At 38.8% G+C, this 20,072-nt stretch overlaps 1 protein-coding gene across 9 annotated transcripts in view; it reads right to left on the bottom strand.

Moving 5' to 3' along the window:
* Positions 1-20,072, bottom strand: part of AIG1 (androgen-induced 1) — a 189,386-nt gene that overhangs the window by 145,197 nt on the left and 24,117 nt on the right. For all 9 annotated transcript variants that reach the window (XM_006755381.2, XM_015558508.1, XM_006755380.2 and 6 more), the window contains exon 2: positions 3,244-3,399. In XM_006755381.2, coding sequence (XP_006755444.1) covers positions 3,244-3,399 — 156 coding nt within the window. The remainder of the gene's footprint in view (positions 1-3,243; positions 3,400-20,072) is intronic.

Below are 20,072 nucleotides of genomic sequence, written 5' to 3'. Positions count from 1 at the left end.
GAAAGAGAGCTGGGAAAGAGCCTTGGGGAAAGGAAAGCCAAAAAATTATAAAATTATACGTTTGATGAAGAAAATATTTTGGGTGTGTTAAAAAAGAGACAACAGACTCAAAATGGCCTTATTTGTACTAGGCCCCATGTCAGCAAACCACGATTTAATACTTACGCTGGCTGCAGTTTCAGCTTGCCAGGAACATAACTTTTAACCAGGTAACATGGCATGGATAGGTTAGCATTAGTGAGATAATCCAGCCCATAGTCCCTTCTGTTCCCCTTAGGAGAGCAATCTTGCCTGAAAAAACACATTCTTTCCTAATAATTTCCTTTTCCACCCCCTTTCTGCCTTTAAAAAACCTTCCCTTGTCTATAGCTCTGTGGGTTTCTTTTATTTGCTAGATGGGATGCTGTCCAATTCATGAATCACTGAATAAACCAAATCTGATCCCTAACATCACTAGGTTAAATTTTTGTTATTTAACAGGTTAAAAGTATATAAAAAGCCAAATTCATATTCTCTGTGAATACGAATTTGCAATTAATGGAATCAAGGAAGAAGCCATTGGCCAGTTTTTGCCTCAAAATGAATTTGTGAATATTAGAGTGAGAAATCCGGTAGAAATTGGATAAGTAGGTACAAAAAGTCAAGTGAAAGAGTAAGAGAGAAACAGTGGAAAAATATAAGGAGATTTCTGGAGACTATTGGCCAGGATTCTTCTTAATATTAGGGGGAAAGAGCGAGATGAAGGGAGAAAAGAGACGGGAGAAATAAATATAACAGGTACTTAAGGCTAGTGACTGTAAAATGGGAAGGGTCTCATAATAGCAGGGAAGATTTTGAATATGTAAATCCTGACTACAAAATGTCAGCAGGCAAGAAAAAAATAACAGAGAAATGAATGAAGCTGCACCTCTCTGATTACTTAGTCTGTGAATTTTTCTATGAAGCTCATTAGCTAGGGAAGGTGAATTCAGATGCAATGAAAATGTGATGTTATGACTTCTGGTTAAAAAGGAAGGAGGAAATCAAAGGTATCATTGCTTCTCTTTCCTCTTTCAAGACACAAAGACAACAATAAAAATGGTGAAACATAGAGGATAATACCAGATGTAACCAAATAAGCAAGCAAATAGAAAGTCCCCCATTCTTTGTACAAACCATGAAGCTTACATGGACCAAATTCAAGAAGGACACTGAAAGCTGCAGAACATCTCAAGTGTCAAATAGGAGCAAAAATTCTGGCCAATGTGATGTCAAAATGTCTAAAGAGCATATGTAATGAGCCTTTAAGGAGAGTGGCGAGACTCAACAGTTGAAGCCCTAGAAGATACATGGTTTGACATATAACAGAAGGAGAGGCAGATGCTAACAGAAAACATGTTAATATTGTATTCCTATTTACTTTTATATTGTGTTTTTATTGTATTCCTTCTAACCAAGGAAGAATTCCAGAGGCAATGGCATGTCTTTAGAAATACCAAGGGAGTAAAGAATAAAAGGAAACCAAAAAAGTCCACAGATTTAAGTTTTCTAGATAATTCTTCCATGCAGGAAGTATATATTTTTAAACCTTATGCCAATGGCAATTTTCTCTCAGGTGAGTATTTTGATGCGAAGCATTGGAATTTTATAAGGCAAGTCCAAAGAAGGAAATACTAAGTAATACATAAAACATTGAACTCTGTTAAGCAACAGAAGTTGAGAGATTTGCTAGATGGCACCAATCTGAGCACCCACTTAGTTTTGCAGGGGTAAGGGTGAGGGAATGAGAAAAAGTGTGACCAGATTATAATACACTCCTTGTATTGTTGTCAAGAGCTACGGGATATTTTATACAAGAACATAATGACTCAGTACATCAAAAAGCAAGTCAGTGATAGTCTGGGCACTTACTAATGGGTCTTAGAGCAAGCATGTAGAGGCTTCCACCAGCTATTTGTATAGATCTGAAAAATGTGCAGAAGAGTCATTGGAAGGATTTAAAAACAACTTTCTGACTTTGACTACACTGAACCTTGAATGTGGTACATGTGCTAGCTCGGGTCACACGGGTGTCTGCTATTCCCAGAAGTCGTGATAGTCTGGGCACTTACTAATGGGTCTTAGAGCAAGCATGTAGAGGCTTCCACCAGCTATTTGTATAGATCTGAAAAATGTGCAGAAGAGTCATTGGAAGGATTTAAAAACAACTTTCTGACTTTGACTACACTGAACCTTGAATGTGGTACATGTGCTAGCCCGGGTCACATGGGTATCTGTTATTCCCAGAAGTCAGCTGGCAAATGAAAAATCTGAATTTAAATTAGGTAATAGACTTTCACTTGACTCACAATTTGAAGTTTATGAGTACTCTCATTCTTCCCCTGGGTATACATGGGTAAAAAACATCTATAGAATCTTTTGGGTCCCTGGCCCTTTAAAGAAACTTGGTTTATGTTTCCAACAGACTCAAACATGTCCAGGACAGACCCAAACATTAAGCAACATTTATTTAGGAGATATTAGCTAATGGCACAGCTGGATAACTGAAGAAGTATGAGTTAATGATGATTTAATGATGATTTCATCTTTCTCATGTTCAAAAATACTAGAATGATCACAGACCCAAGGACCACACACTTGAAATTTGAGCAGCTTAAGAAACTGTGGAAGTGCGTTCCCCCCAAAAAAATTCATATGCTGAAGTCCTGACCTCATAGTACCTCAGACTGTACTTAGAGGTAAGGCCTTTAAAGAGAAAATTAAGATTAAATGAGGTCTCCCATCCAAGTACTAAACAGGCCCTGGGGGTTGGGGGGGTCAATAGGGGGAAAAGGATACATATGTACTACTATTTATAATACTATAAACAATAAAAATAAATAAGTAAAATTTTTTAAAAAAATTAAATGAGGTCAGTGGGGGACCCTAATCCAATATGTGTCTGTATAAGAAGAGGAGAGTATGACATAGATAAATAGAGGGAAGACCATGTGAAAACATATGGAGAAGTAGTCCACTTATAAGCCAAGGAGAGAGGCATCAGAAGAAATCAACCTTGCCAACACTTTGATCTCAGACTTCTAGCCCCCAGGACCAGGAGAAAATAAATTCTGTTGTTTAAGCCACCCAATCTGTGGTGCTTGTGATGGCAGTTATAGCAAACTAATATTTCAATCTCCTATAGTGAACCCCCTTTTTTTCTTAGGAGTATGAAGTAAGACCCAAGTTGCTTTTGTGAATAAATGGATTCTACATCATACTCACAACCCCAACAGGAAAGGCCAACACAGCTAGCATCCAGTCCCGAAGAGAGATGAGCTTCTTGAGTTGCCGCTCTTGTTCTTGGTTCCCACTTCCTCTCGTCAGAAGACTGGAAAGATCAGTCAGCACACAGATGCCAAAGAAGACAGCCTGTATCACCTGGAGGAGACAACAGCTGTTGTTAGTCCATTGGCTCTACAGCGACCCAGGCTGTACAACAGCAAATAAGCTACACGTTTGCAAAACAACACATGATAAGAGAGAATCAGAAGCACATTTAAAAAGCTGGCCGTAAACATAACAAAAGAGAAAGAAAGCTGAGAAAATTCATCTTACAACCATCACTTCCGTTTTTGCTCACCTAAGGACAAATGCAAAACATGCATGCACACACACAGTTCAACAGAAAGCAACATCAATTATCAAAATGACATGTCCATTAATTTAAAATAGAACACATGTGGTCTAGTTATATCGACTAGTGAGGTTTAACAAACATCTAAGACGTGCAAAGAAAAGGATCAGGGTATTCTGAATAATAAATGAGACAACTCAGTCTGACTGTGAAGAAACCTTCCTGTGCTTTATCTGTCAGACTTAGAATTTTTTATCAACTGGAGTGGTAGAAAGCATCTAGTGTATGAGTTGTAGATAAATCAATTGAATGCACCAATCAAGACTGGTGTAGAGCAAATTTTTGTTGTCAAACTTGAAGTAGATGACTTCCTTCTCAGGTTTTCAGTTTTTATGAACTAACATCTTTACAAACACTGTAAACTTAGATTCAACATTGTCACCAAATAAAGTAACCAACTAACTGTACTTTCTCAAATCAATTACAACCTGAATTACTTACCTTAACTATTTTACTTGTACTATCACAGAGAAAGAACACTGAAATGCTATAGCCCAATAACTATTTGTGAAATTCTTAAAGTGGGTGTAAATGCATTAATGATCCAAAGCTATGAGTGGAGGCAGGCAACATACTGTAACACAGCTTGGCAATGATAATTCAAATTATGGAAAGGGCAGGAAATATATTCCCTGAGCTCAACATCAGGCCCATTTAACACCAACAAAAGATTCAGGAGTATTATTCTGGTTTCTTCTATGAGAAATAATTTTCTGATGATATATTTATTTGTAAAAGATACAATTTTATTAATTACCTGTTTAGAAAACATAATTTCTTGGGTAAATTTCCATGTTGGCTGTGGAAGAACCTGTGACAGCTCTGTGGATGGGTTCCCCACTGAGACACAGAACAAATGGAAGAAGGGCCCTCAGAATTACCTGGTTCTACCCCCTTAGCACAGCACTGCCACACTCACATTGTTCCTCACTCTGTTCAAAGTTTTATAGAAGCCATTTTGAAAATTCCCTGTAATGGAAACTTCACCATCAGGCTGCGTTAAATAAACAAAAGTCGTTCAGTACGTTTATATATAATACCCTGGGCTCATTGGATAACACCAAATCCTGTTATTATTAGCCAAGTTTGTCAGAGTAATGTTATATTCTTCCTAATAACTTACCTTCTCTTTCAGCTTCAATGACTTAAGGCTTATTGTTTTCTTTCTAGAACCAGAGAAACCAGAGTAGGAGAAGCTAAGACTTACACAACTGAGCATGGCACAACTGGAGGGTTGGCAAGTTCATATTGTGATGACAAGAAATGACTTAAATGACTCAGGGAATAATTTTATACTTGGGAACATTTTCCATAGCATATATTATGACTTTAGATGTTAGATCTTTATGTCAACCCAAATAGGGTTTGAGAAACTGAAGTGGTCATACTCAGGAATAATAATAATATACATGCTAATCTGGCCAGTGAACATATTAAAAGGTGTCCTGCCTAATCAATAACCAGAGAAATGCAAATTTAGAGCATAATGGGATTGTATTTCTCACCGATGTAATTATTCACAGTTTAATTCTGACAGTACTAAGGATTATAAGGATGTGGAACAACCAGAAGCCTATGGTGGGAATGCAAATTAGGACAACTTTGAAGAACAATTGTCAATATTTAGTCATTTAAAGATGTACATACTCTTATTATCTACAGACTTTGCTATGAAAGATATTCCCTACAGATGTACTAGTCACATCTTTATGAAAGTCAGTTTCAGCATTCATTGCTTCAAAAAAGATGAAACAATTTAAATGTCTCTTAATAATTGAGGATAAATAAATTGTGCTATATTCATACAATGGAATTCTAAGCTCTTACCAATTTTTTTTTTACAACAAAACATTAAACAAAAACAAAAAACAAGAAAACTAGAAAAAAAGCTATATTTTGAAGTTAAAATGTATTTCAAAAAATGCAAAGATAATTTTAAGGACACATGTATATGAAGTAAAATATGCTGTAATGCATGGGAATTAGTAACACTGAATTCAGGTATGTCGACAAAGAGGATAAATATGGCAAAAGGACACAAGGGCTTCAACTGTAATGATCATATTTTATTTAAGTTGATTATAGGGTATATAGAAGTTCATTATTTATTCTCCATATAATTCATTAAAATATTTCCACATAACTTAAAAATAAGAAGTAAAAAAGAGTGGTTTTTATACTTTTCGGGAATAGTTGGGTAGTGTTTTTCAATTCCTTTCCATTCAACTCAGTTTCCCCTACTTTTTTAAAAAAAATTATCTTATTGTTGGAAGTATTACAGATGTCCCCAATTCCCCCCTATTGATTCCCTCCACACTTTCACCCCTCCCCCAGGCCTTCACCACACTATTGTCTGTGTCCTTGAGTTATGCATGTATGCATACAATTCTTTGGTTAATCTCCCCCTCTCCCACCTCCCACACCTTGCCTTCCCTCTATTCCAGGGGTAGGCAAACTTTTTGACTCGAGGGCCACAATGGGTTCTTAAACTGGACCGACGGGGCCGGAACAAAAGCATGGATGGAGTGTTTGTTTGAACTAATATAAATTCAAAGTAACCATCATTACATAAAAGGGTATGGTCTTTTTTTTTTTTAGTTTTATTCATTTCAAACGGGCTGGATATGGCCCACGGGCCGTAGGTTGCCCACGGCTGGTCTATTCCATGCTTCTATGCCTCTGGATTTATTTTGTTCATTAGTTTATTTTGTTTATTAGATTCCACATATGAGTGAGATCATGTGATACCTGTCTTTCTCTGACTGGTTTAAGTTTCCCCTACTTTACAACTGGCTATTAATATAAGAATCTAGTGAGCAGCAAATTAAAGTAAATAAATTTTAAAATTCCATGATCAAGTAAATAGTATTAGATTTGCTTTCCCACAATAAACAACTAGACATTTTAACTAAATAAATAATTAATCTTTTCATATATTGGACTTTACTTCTGCAATCAGCCAGATAAATCTCTCTCTCTTTTTTTTTAAAGGTATACCTGATGAAGTCAGGCACACCTTGGACTTTTCATTTTGCCAAATAAAGTAATATAATTACAGAAGTGATGGTATTCACAAGATTTTCTAAAACCAAGTCGGAGGGGATTATACAAAGGTGAATGTCACTGAGTGTCATTTTAGAATTCTACCTACTACAAGCTGTATGTTAAACAATTCTTAGAGCTCACGCAGAATGGAGAGTTACTCAAGTTCTGACCAATCAAACACAGAGGCCTTAATGACTGCAATGGGTGTTCAGCAAAAACCTAAGAAGTTTCATACCTAGACATTGATGCTAAAATAGCCTTGCAATAAAGGTTCCTCTAGATCCACTCCAACAATATTTAAAAGCAAGCCTCAAAAAGATCAAGCTCATTTACAAGTAACATAAATGCCACAAACACAAAATCCTACATTCTTTAAAGAATTATAACACAATCAGACATCCAATAATATCCAACATTACAATATCCAACATACAAGAAAACAATATTAGACATGCCAGGAAATAGGAAATCCTTAACCAGGAGAATACCCATTCAATAAAAACAGATAAATGACAGAAATATTGCAATTAATAAACTTAAGAATAAGTTAGCCAATACTGTTAAACCACTTCAGATTTCTGCTACTTTATTAGTATTTAATTTGAGTTGACAGCTAATAAGTCACATTTGAGACATCTTTTTTGGTGTTTTTCTATTGCTTATAGGTGTCATGCCATCCATGGCAACTTAAAATTCATTAAAATAACTTAAAAATGTAAAGTTTAGGAGGGAACCAAAATAGTGGCATAGGTAAACAGCTCCCATTAGCATAGGTAAACAGCTGTACTTGCTGCCTCCCATTACCACATCAAAACTTCAACTAAAATACAGAACAAACATCATCCAGAACTACCAGAAAGCTGGCTGAGTGGAAGTCCTGCAACTAGAGAAGTAAAGAAGAGAGCACACTGAGACTGGTAGGAGGTGTGGAGGTGCAGAATGCGCTGGTCTGGTACCCACATGTGCTGCTTTTTTAATCAGTATGGAGATTGTCTCTGTGGAGGCTGCCCGGAGGAGCAAAGGGCTTCACACCAGACCCCCAGCCCAAGGTCCCAGAGCTGGGAAAAGAAGTCCCTGAAAATACAGACTGTAAAAACCAGTGTGGATTGGAGGTCAGTGACACAGAGGCTGCTGGAGATCCAGCTGTTCCTCTTAAAAGGCCAGCACCACAAAGTGAACTTACAAGGTCCTGCTTCTTCTGAGCTCCAGCACCAGGGTGAGACTCTGGGGGACACATTTGTCTGGCATCAGGGCAGGAACTTGGGGGGCAGCTTTCTCCCAGATGGAGGTACTTGCAGGGATCATTGTTCGTGCTGAGACTTCTCCATCACAGGGCTGACTGGCAGCCATTTTTGTTTGTTCCACCCTGGTGATTCCCTAAGACTCTGCCTCATCTGATTTACAACCCCACCCAAGCTGCCTGCAGTGGCTTTTGCATATGAAGGGCATGTCCTTGAAAAATCTCAAACAAGCTGCAGCTGGGACAGGGAGCCCCAAACCTATCAATAAAAGGCCCAAGACCTGGGACCAACACCAGCCTGCCTTGCTTCATAACTGGACCTCATCTAGGCAATTCCAAACCCAGTACAAAAAGGAGAAATATACAGGGCTGACTGGCAGCCATTTTTGTTTGTTCCACCCTGGTGATTCCCTAAGACTCTGCCTCATCTGATTTACAACCCCACCCAAGCTGCCTGCAGTGGCTTTTGCATATGAAGGGCATGTCCTTGAAAAATCTCAAACAAGCTGCAGCTGGGACAGGGAGCCCCAAACCTATCAATAAAAGGCCCAAGACCTGGGACACACTCAAGGGGCAGACTCAGTGAGCACCAAAGCCCCACTGAAGCAAGTCCTGCTCCATAGGGGTGTCTCCTGCATAGCAGCTCCCCTACTGTAGTTGCAACTGGTCCTCACAGCAAATTGGCCTGTAGGTCAATTCCTCCCAGTGACACCAACAGCAATCAAGTCTCAACTATAACAAGACTGTTCTCACAGCCCACAAAGGGTGCCATCTAGAGTTCCCAGCTCAGGTGACTGGGGAGGCTGAACCACTGAGCCCTGTAGGACACCTACTACACAAGGCCACTCTACCAATTCAAGGACACATAGCAGCTCTACTGAATACATAGAAACAAATGCAGGGAAGCAGTCAAAATGCAGAGGCAAAGAAACATGTCACAAATGAAAGGAATGGAAGAAAGCAAACTACTGAATATAGAGTTCAAAACCACAGTTATAAGGTTACTCAAGAATCTTCTAGAAACCTCCAAGGGACTTAGTGAGACTTTTAAAGATCTTAGTGAGAATGCCAAAAAAATTGAAAATGATCAGTCAGAAATTAAGCATACAGTGACTGAAATAAAGAATAATATACAGGGATTCAACAGTATAGTAGAGCATTCTGAGAATCAAATCAACAATGTGAAATATGAGGAAACAAAAAACACCCACCAGAAGAGCAAAAAGAAATAAGAACAAAAAAATATGAATATAGTGTGAGCCCCAATCTGTACTGGTTTTTATAGCCTGTAGTTCTTACTTGACAGTTAGTTACCTACAAGGGAATACCCATACAACTGTCAGCTGATTTCTCAACAGAAACTATGCAGGCCATGCCCCAGCTCCGTGGTTGGCAAACCACAGCTCACGAGCATTCTACAGCTCTTTGGCCCCTTGAGTGTGGCTCTTCCACAAAATACCACGTGCAGGTGCACATGTTCAGTTCAATTGAAACTTCGTGGCCCATGCGCAGAAGTTGGTATTTTGTGGAAGAGCCCCACTCAAGGGGCCAAAGAGCCGTAGTGCCTCCGAGCCACGTTATGCTGAGCCGCAGTTTGCCAATCACTGCCCTAGCTGGTTTGGCTCAGTGGATACAGCATTGGCCTGCGGACTGAAGGGTCCCAGGTTCGATTCCAGCCAAGGGCACATGCCTGATAGCAGGCTCGATCCCCAGTAGGGGGCATGCAGGAGGCAGCCATCAATGAGTCTCTCTCATCATTGATGTTTCTATCTCTCTATCCCTCTCCCTTCCTCTCTAAAATCAATAAAAATATATTTTTTTAAAAAGAAACTATGCAGGCCATAAGGGAGTGGCAAGAAATATTCAAAGGGATGAATAGCAAGGGCCTGCAACCACAATTACTCTACCCAGAAAAGCTATCATTTAGTATTGAAGGCCAAATAAAGAGCTTCACAGACAAGAAAAAGCTAAAAGTGTCCATCACCACCGAACCAGTATTATATGAAATGTTGAAGGGTGTTCTTTAAGAAGAGGAAGAAGAAAAAGTTAAAAAATATGAACAACAAAATGGTAACAAATACATACCTATCAATAATTGATTCTAAAAATCAAAATAAACGAATAAGAAATCTAATGAGCAGAATAAATTGGTGAATAAAATAGAATCAGAGGCAAGGAAGTGGAACAGACTGATGATTCTCAGAGAGAAGGGAGTGGGGGGTGGGAAGAGATTAAACAAAGATCTTATATGCATATATGCATTACCTATGGACATAGACAATCGGGTGGCGAAGGCCTGGAGTGGAGCAGGAACTGGGTGGGGGGAGACAATGGGGTGGTGGTGGTGGGAGAGGGACATCTGTAATAATCTCAACAATAAAGATTTAAATAAATATATATTTTTTTAATGTAAAGTTTACACAGAGATGAACAAGTGAATTTAAGTAGTATTACCTGGAAGCATTATTCAGCGCCAGCCATTCTACAGAGTTGGCATTTCTACACCATCAACTCAGCATGACACACACGTACACCATCTGGCTTTGGGTTCTTAGCAGGTTGGTGGCTTTTATTACTTTGTGTTATTTGTAGAAATGAAGTGGTCAATTGTACCATTTCTCTCCAAGAAATATAAATAGGGATTTATCAGAATGCAAAAAATATCTTAGGATATTTTGGAGTCACTCTAGCATTTGTTCTTCTTGAACGTTCTCTACAGTTTAATTCCTTCTGCATCTTTTCTTTACCACCATAACTCTCCCTGTCAGGAACTCAGATTTTTTACTGAGTCATGTTAGGTTTAGGATTAATTTCCATAAGTATGGAAATGTACCCAAATCATATTCATATCCTTTTCTTTTTTACATGAGTGCTTTTCATTGAATATATATTTTTTCCGCCCTAACCTGCTTGGCTCAATGGATAGAGTGTCAGCTGCAGACCGAAGGGCCCCGAGTGTGATTCTGGTTAAGGGCACATACCTTGGTTGCAGACTCGTCCTGAGCCCTGGTCTGGGCTCATGCAGGAGGCAACCATCCATGTACTTCTTTCACATCGATATTTTTGTCTGTCTTTCCCTCTCTCTTCCACTCTCTCTAAAAATCAATGGAAAAATATCCTCAGGTGAGAATTTAAAAAAATTAAAGTAATAAAAGAAAAGAAATAAATAGAAATCCTAAAACAAAACAAAACACAAAAAATATGTTTTCTTTTTTCTCTGGAATGTACTAAACAATTACAATTCTGTTTATCCTTTAGGGAAAATTCAATGGACTTCTACCATTTATTCCCAAATATATATAGCATGGTTTATCCGATGTAGGTTTTTTTATTTCATTAGATTATCTTCAGTGTCCTCAATTATATGTAATAGTACCAAATCTATAGTCTATATATCAGGTCATGTCATCATTAATTAATTGGTAATTTTTACATTTCTGCCTAATTGGCCAAACTCAGTCAAGAACCAAAAACGCACCAAAGTGGAAAAACAACACATGAAGTGATAATTTGAATCATTATTTATATGAATTTTTAAACACCAGAGTACCCCTGTCTTGACCTTGGGAAGCAAGATTTCCAATGATTTATACTATGGTGCCGGGAGCCGGTCCATCCTTGCTGTTTCAAGGGACCTGGCATATATGGCATACTGTTCTTAATATGTTTGCTCACCTTCTTGGCACTATGTGTTTTAACCAAGGTCACCTCTCTGAGAAAGGTTGTTTCCCCAGGTAGTTTACCATTGAAACAAAAGAATTAAGATACTTAGAAATAGACACAGAACCTAGAGACAGAACCTAGAGAGAGAACATGGCAAAAGAACCTAGAGACAGAACCTGGCTACAGAACCTGGATAGAACATGGTAAGAGAACCTGACTAGAACCTGGTGACTGAACCTGGCTGGAGAACCTAGCGAGGGAACATGGCTACAGAACCTGGCTGGAGAACCTAACCAGAACTTCGCTGGAGATCCAGACCAGAATTTAGCTAGAGATCCTGGATAGAGATCCTGACTAGGCTGCTGATCAACTGAACGCTATCTCTGTGTCATTCCTTCTTCACCGACTCTGTCTACACCTTTGGGAACCCCTGGACCTGCTGGGGTTGGACCCCAGCACTATGGTATAACACATTTTGCTTATATTGCATTTTCATAAAATGAACATAAAGAGTACCATAATGTTTCTTTTGAAGATTTTGCTTATTTTAAAGTTTCTGCTAGACATGGTACACAGAAGAAACAAGAAGATGGCACTCTGAAGGGCAATAACAAAACAACAGTGATGAAGATCATGGAATGAAGGAAAATTGTGGAAAGAACAGATGGGAAGAAGGCAGGGAGATGTATAGGTACCATAAAGGAAGTCCTAGAAGAGTTCTCTATGTGAGGATAAGAGGATTAATTTAAGGGGAGATGATAATGAAGAAATAAAAGTCTGCCTAAACTCTTTTATAATGAGAGAACAAAGTACTATGTAACCTTTAATAAATGTATATGTAATCCAGGAAAGAACAGTACACTAGTACAAGATAGATGGATAGATAGATAGAATAAGATATATAGCTTTAGATAGATATGACACACATATATAACATACATGGTACCTGTGGTGTGTGTGTAATTTTTCCTATGCGAAGGTTGGATAACACATTTGGAGAAATGGTGTGAGCTTGAGGCCTTCCTATATTTCACCTATAGTCACTTAGCATGTGGCACTGTACCAAAAACATTTTGCTTTCAGTTCATAAAACTTCCAATGCAGTTCTTGCCAGAAACCAATCTATGACTGTATCTGTGCTCAAGGAAGAATGAATTTGACTGAAGGAGTTAAACGATATGTGAAAAGGATCCAAAAGCAATAAAATAGCAGTACTAGTAAACACAGTCTTCAAGGGATTCCCCATTCATTCCACACATATCTTACTTTTTAATGGTGCATAATTCCTTCTCCTTATTACCAAGATCAAGAGTGAATGCCAAAAGTATTTAGGTACTGTGGGACAGTGACTTAGTGTGAAATTAGATGGTCTCACTCATATGTGGAATCTAATGAACAAAATAAACTGATGAACAAAATAGATCCAGAGACATAGAAGCGTGGAACAGACTGACTTATTTGGTGTGTGGAAGGTGTGCGGAAGAGGGGGTAGTCTTATACGGCGAGTATATAACAAACTCTGTATTTTGAGTGGAAATGTTAGGGGTCGTCTTAGAATTTGATTGCATATAAGCAAAACCCATTGACACAGACAATAGGGTGGTAAAGGCCTGGGGCAGAGTGTGGAGGCAGCTACAAGAGGTCAATGGGAGGAAACGAGACATCTGTAATGCAACAATAAAGATGGAAGGAAGGAAGGGAGGAAGGAAGGAAGGAAGGAAGGAAGGAAGGAAGGAAGGAAGGAAGGAAGGAAGGAAGGAAGGAAGGAAGGAAGGAAGGAAGGAAGGAAGGAAAGAAGGAAGGAAGGAAGGAAGGAAGGAAGGAAGAAAGAAAGAAAGAAAGAAGGAAGATGAATGAATTCAAGCGCCTTCCTTGCCTGAGAAATCTGAACATTCCTAGCAGTTCTTCAGCTACAGGGGTCCATCTCAGTTACTGTATGGAGTCTGTCAATTACTAAGAAGCCGTGATCAGTTACATGTTTGAATGCTACTCCGTAGAGAAATCAATGCATTTAAAAGTACCAGAGGCTCTCTCTGCCTCCCTCATCCACTGAGACTAAACCCATCAGATGCATCGCCTGGTGAATCTGTCTCTACTACCCTTGGAGAGTGTGAGCCTGAATAAGCCAATTCGGTTCTCTCACTGTAATGACTGTAACTCTATTTTTCTAACTCTGTCATTTAAATGATGTGCTTTAAGCCCAAGCATTTTCAAGGAATGTTCACCACAAGCATTTTTGAGGAGATGGACTCACTGCATCATCAAGCCCGTGGTTTTCAGAATGTGATTTAGAATCCTTGCCCATGTACACAGACATTTACCTCATACTGCTCTATCTCATTACTGAAAATTGATGAAGTAAGCCCGAAGTCACCACAGGCAAGCAATCCATTCAGATAGAAAGAAAGAAAAACAAACTTTTCAGTCAGAAATAATGCATTGGGATAAGCAGCTTTGGAAAGGAAAGCTTGTCCACAAAAGCTTGTTAAATTATCACATAATCGTGTTCAAAAGCAAGAGTCATCTAAAGAGGGCATCACACCATGGGTGCAATCACACCATGTTCCAGCAACAGCCCACTCAGAGTACGGCAGGACCTTCCCAGAGATGCCATTCTAATCTGCAAATAACCACAGCAAAGTCCTCTTTGGATGGCTCTCACTGCACTTCGCTGAAGCTATGAGCTACTCAACACTTTTATAGGCCCAAAGATTTTTTAAAAACTATTCATATTAACATGCACTTTTCTGAACACTGTATTAAATACACCATTGATTTAACAACTATTTATTGATTGACTAACATGTACAAAGCACTTAGGAAACGACTAATGCAGAAATGCAGGCTAGTAAATGATTGTATGTTGTGCTGCAGATGTGACTGTGCACAGAAGGGTTTAACTTTTAACTCAGCGGAATCTATACTTGCTAAGTACATGATATGTAGATTTAAGCACAACAACAGTGATGACAATTATTTTAAAAAGATGTATCTTTTATAGCACAAATCTGTTGTGGAGATTTTCTAACATTGTGAAGTGTTTTTTTCATCCCACTAAATTGGTAACAATTTACTTCAGCAGAAGATGGTTCAAGTGCCAAACATAACCATTAAAGAGTTAGATAAATCTGAAACCTGAATAAAAAAGGCCTTGACCTGAATTAAGACCAAATCAGATCTTAACTGATTAAATGTTACAGAATCAGATAATCTTACACACGCATGCACAATCTATATATAATAAACTAAGTTATATATTTCAAGAGCATACTATACACATGTTAATAAAGCCACGTAGAAAGGCATGGCCACTGTCCCTAGAAGTTTCTATTTCAAATATTTAGAAATTTATTGAGTTTGGACTGTCTAGTATCATTCACAGTGTGAGGGACATACCTTCTGAAACAGCTTTGAGGAAAAATAACCAAAAATGTATTTTAAATTGTGGCTACCTGTAGCCTGACTAATTTTTGGAAGGAAATTATAGATATGTCAGTAAGTGTGGAATCATATAGAACCTGGTTCTCCAACATACCTCTTTCTATGCTCTGATACTCATTTATTCGCCATTCCAAAGCACTATCATTTTTTCACAAGCAGAAGACTAGTTCATGTGTCTGTGTTTTGCAAGTGCTTTCACCTCAACCTGGCACATGCTTTCCTGTAGTCCACTATTCTTCATCCTCAGCCCCAGCTCTACTCTCTCCTTGACAAAGCACAGCCGACTTTTCCATATGTATCTCGTTGCCAGGATTTTATAATCTATGTTCCTCTACCCTTGCATTTATGTCACTGCATGTAGGTGTTTGCTTCCGCCTGTCTGACCTAAAAGGTGAAGAGCTTCGTGAGGAAGAACATAAGGTTCCCATCATCTTCATATCCTTAGGTTCAATTTACCTGCCTGAGTGCTCAGTTGTCCTGAGGAACGTGCTTTTTATACTCCGAACTTCAGTTTCCTTTTCTGTCAAGTGGTCATAAGAATATTTGCCACACATATTTACTGTGAGCATTAAATAAGATACTGTAGATGGAAGCACCTGGAACCCTGGCTCTGAGTTAATGTTGACTTGAATCGGAATCATTCCATGCATCGCTGCAACACACATCACAGCAGTAAATCAGCACTGAACAAAATGCCCAGGCCTGAGAGCCTCAATAAATGATGATCAAATGAATAGGTATGATGCACATGAACCAAAGCATATAGAACAGTGATTCTTTGAGTTATAAGGACTTTAAGGATATGATGAAAACGATGGCCTTTCTCTCTATATGCACATATACTTGATTTTACATGGAATTTTAGGGACTTTCCAAATCCTCTGCAGCTCAGTTTCAGTCATAGTCCCTTGAGTCTACAGGCACTGGGATGAGTCCCTGCTATAGACAATCCTGTAGATTACCTTGGTCTAGATGAATTCAGCTGTCTTATCTGACTGCTACAGCATCAGTTTATCTCAAACTGTAAGGCTCTGGCCCTGACCCTTCAATAGCAATGGAATAGCTTGCAACCACAAAGTGCCCTCTTCTGGGATGTAGCTAGTGGGGGGTGGTGGGGGACCAGAATATGAAGATCCTGCTTTGCTGGACTGTTTTCTGGGATCTAACATTATATCTGAAAAAGATATCATGAACCTTTCAAGGTTTTCGGTTCTTCTTCACTACAAAGGCAAACATGGACAAAGTCAGGGTGCAGTTTGTCTTAAGCAGGGTTGGAGTTTTTGTCAGGGAACTCCTAGGCACACAAAATAAGTTGCTGTTTCTTTCAAGTCTCAGCTAAGCTTAATGCATATTTATCTCTCCAACCCCAAAACAGCTCAATGCATCTCTCTCTCCAACCAAGCGACAGAATGCTTATTTGCATGTTCAGGTATGATGTGTAAATATTTTAGCTCCCATACAGCTCTCTGCATCTAGAGATCTGAGGGAACAATCTTTGGAGAGCAACCGGAGAAACTGGCTAGGCGTTGCCAGGAGTTTTCCTGGAGATGAGTTTTACTCAGAGGATTATCTCCCCACAGGCCATTTCTCTAGAGATCCCTTGTATACACTTAAACAAAACTCTCAGGCCCAGAACCAGGTGCTCCTTCTTTCATGTTGTGTAAATACCCGTAATGTGGCACTTAACAAATTGCACAGTAATTATCTGTTGATGTTTCTGTATCACCTTCTACATGGTAAGAGTCCCGAGGGCAAAGATGATGTCTTATTCATCTTTGTATCCCCAGAGCCTAGCGCAGTGCCCATTCATAAAAGCAGACACTGACTGAGACTCCTTGCCTTCAAGAAGTCCTGATTAGGGTGATCAAAATAAACAAACACTTACAGTACAAAATAATATAATCTAGACTGGTGGGAAAAGGTCTCCCCTGCAGTGGGTCCTATCTGAGCTGAGCTCTGGAGAACAGGTAGGAGGCAGTCCCTAGGAGGAGGAGGAAGGAAAAGGAGGGCAGTGCGCCTGTTCTGGGTGAAAGCAGCAGCACTTCTGAAGGGAAGGCAGAGTGACAGAAGGAGCCGTAAGTAGTTTGGGAGACTAGTCACAACAGGTAGAAAAGACATATTGTCAAGAGATGAGGTTGAAGAAGCAGAGAAGCGCTTGAGTATGACTAGGTTTAGAAAACCAGCATAAAGAGTTTAAAGTAAAAGGAAAAATACTAAAGGGAAAAAAATAAAACCATTATAAAGTTTTAAACAGAGGAGTAGCACATTTGGAAAGATCATCCTGAGAACAGATAATGGATTAGAACAGTGATGGCGAACCTATGACACACATGTCAGAGGTGATACGCGAACTCATTTTTTTGGTTGATTTTTCTTTGTTAAATGGCATTTAAATATATAAAATAAATATCAAAAATATAAATCTTTTTAATACTATGGTTGCAAATATCAAAAAATTTCTATATGTGACAAGGCACCAGAGTTAAGTTAGGGTTTTTCAAAATGATGACACGCCGAGCTCAAAAGGTTTGCCATCACTGGATTAAGTATGACAATATTGAAGGCAGAGGGGCCAGTGAGGAGCCAGTTTAAGAAGGCCAAGTGTGAGAATATGTGGGAACAGGGGAAAAGAAAGGCAGTGGACATAGAGAAGAGGACCAAGACTGGAGCCATATCAAGGATGTGAAGGAGGAAGACTAGCCATTACTGAATATGGAAGGAGAAAGGAGAGTCAATAATCACTTCCATGCTTCAGGACTCCTGGAAAGGGTGCCATCGACCAAGATGCAGAGCATGTTTAAAAGTTTCCCTTTTGAAATATTAAATTCAAGATGCCTTTGGGACACTTAAATGAAGAAGTCCAACAGGTAGTTGGACATATGCGTTTGTAGGGTAGAAAAACAACCTCCCAAACATCAGAATACTGATTTGTCAATGAACCCAGGGGAGTGAATAAGTTCCACCAGAATGAACTTTTCCAATAAGAAAACAAGGGATCTGAAGCTGGTCCAGTGCGACGCCAACATTTATGGCATAAAGAGAGCTGAAAACTGAGCTGAGCAAGAGTGGCAGAGAGCTAGGAGAAAGCCCAAGAGAGGACAGCAACTGTCAAGGCAGCCATGGAAGAATAGTTCCGTGGGGAAGGAATATTTCAATAACCTCAGATGTTGAAAGAAGTCAGAGAAGTGCTTTCACTGGGTCTGACAATAAGGAGGTCCTTGTGTCCTCATGATAAGAGCAGTTTCAATGGACTTTATGAGTCAGGAGCCAATATGAGAAGCGAATTACAGCTGAGACCCTCAAGTCAGTGAGTAAGAAATCTTCTTTCCCAAAGTATAACTGGGAAAGGGAAGAAAAACACAGTAGTAATTAGAGGGATTTCCAAGAGACTTCAATCTGAAACAGCATGCTCTCACTGACTCATGCACAATTTACTGAATTTTGAAGATTTACTTAATTTAATGAGAAATACACTTGATGATAAATCCAACAAATGTATCTATTCCTTACTCTGTCACCTTGATAATATTGTGATCATTTATTTTAAAATTCTCAATCTCTGGTGATAGGTGAAGGTAAGTCCAGGATATAATCTATTTGTTTAGAATGGTCATTTGTTTCCCATCAATGACTATGCTTCAGATACTTAAAATACACATTGCTTTCTTCATTCAACTATAAAATTACCCAAGACAGTAAGTTAGTCTGCTGCTCAGTATACTCTGTCATTCTTCCCACACACATCTGCTCCTTTTAAGAATATTTCAAAGATTCCATCTGGACAAGACATATTGCATCTCACTTACCTCCAACCAACAGAAAAAACCCCACACCTCCTCCTCAAGGTGCAAGGGCACTTCCCCTCTTTAGTTTTAAAAGAGTTTCTCTGTAATATGTTGTTTAAGAGTGTGAGTCTAAAGGAAGATTTTGCTTCTGTACAAACTAGAACAGCTCTCTACAAAAAGAAGGCACATACTTAGGAATCAAGCTAATGAAAGATGTGTAAGACAGCACAAAGAAAACCGCACAACTTTACTGAGATAAGATTGGAGCCCTAAAGAAATGGAGAAATACACTATGTCCCTGAAAGGTACAATATTGAAAAATGTAAACTCTCTCTAAAATGATTATAGAGTCAATGTTATTTCAATTAATTAACTTTCGGGGGCGGGAGGTGTTAAAATTTGGCAAGCCTATTCTAAAATTAAATGGAAATGCAAAAGGCCAAGTGGAGTAAAAACAATCTTGAAGATTAAAGTTGAAGGGCTTATACTACCAGATATCAAGTTGTAATTTACAGTTGTAGTAATTAAAAGAGTGCAACATCATCCAGCCTGTGTGGTTCAGTGGGTTGTGTGTTGTCCCTTGCACCAGGAGGTCAGTGGGTGGATTCCTGGTGGAGGCACATGCCCAGGTTGCCAGCTTGATCCCCAGTAGGGATGTGCAAGAGGCAGCTGATCGATATTTCTATCTCTCCCTCTCCCTCTCTCTTCCTCTTTCTGGAATCAATAAAAACATATTTTTTTTTAAAAAAAGAGTGTGCTATGGGTGCAAAGATTAATAGACCAGTGGAGCAGAACAGAGTCCAAACACTGACCCACACGTACACAGTCACCTGATGTATAGCAAAGTTGCCACAGCCCTTCTTTGGACTAAGGAGAAAAAAAATCTTTGACTCATACTTCACACCACACACAAAATTCACCACCAAATGGATCATAAATGTGAAAGGTAAAAATTACAAAACTTCCAGAAGGTAGCATAGGAGAATATCTTCATGATCTGGGATTAGGAAAATATTTCTTAAAAGATCAAAAGATAGCATGTACAGTAAGTAAAGAAACAGGTTAATACTAATAAATTGAGCTTCCCTGAAAGTAAGAATTTCAGTTGATCAAAAGACACCATAAATAGTGAAGACCAGCCATAAAGAAAGAAAATATATTTGTCATATATATATATATATATATATATAGACATATATATGTATGTGTTATATATATATATATGTGTCATATATATATGTAT

Source organism: Myotis davidii, unplaced genomic scaffold (genome assembly GCF_000327345.1).
Source record: "Myotis davidii unplaced genomic scaffold, ASM32734v1 scaffold292, whole genome shotgun sequence".
In the NCBI taxonomy this organism is placed as follows: Eukaryota; Metazoa; Chordata; class Mammalia; order Chiroptera; family Vespertilionidae; genus Myotis; species Myotis davidii.
This window is presented reverse-complemented; position numbering and strand designations above follow the sequence as displayed.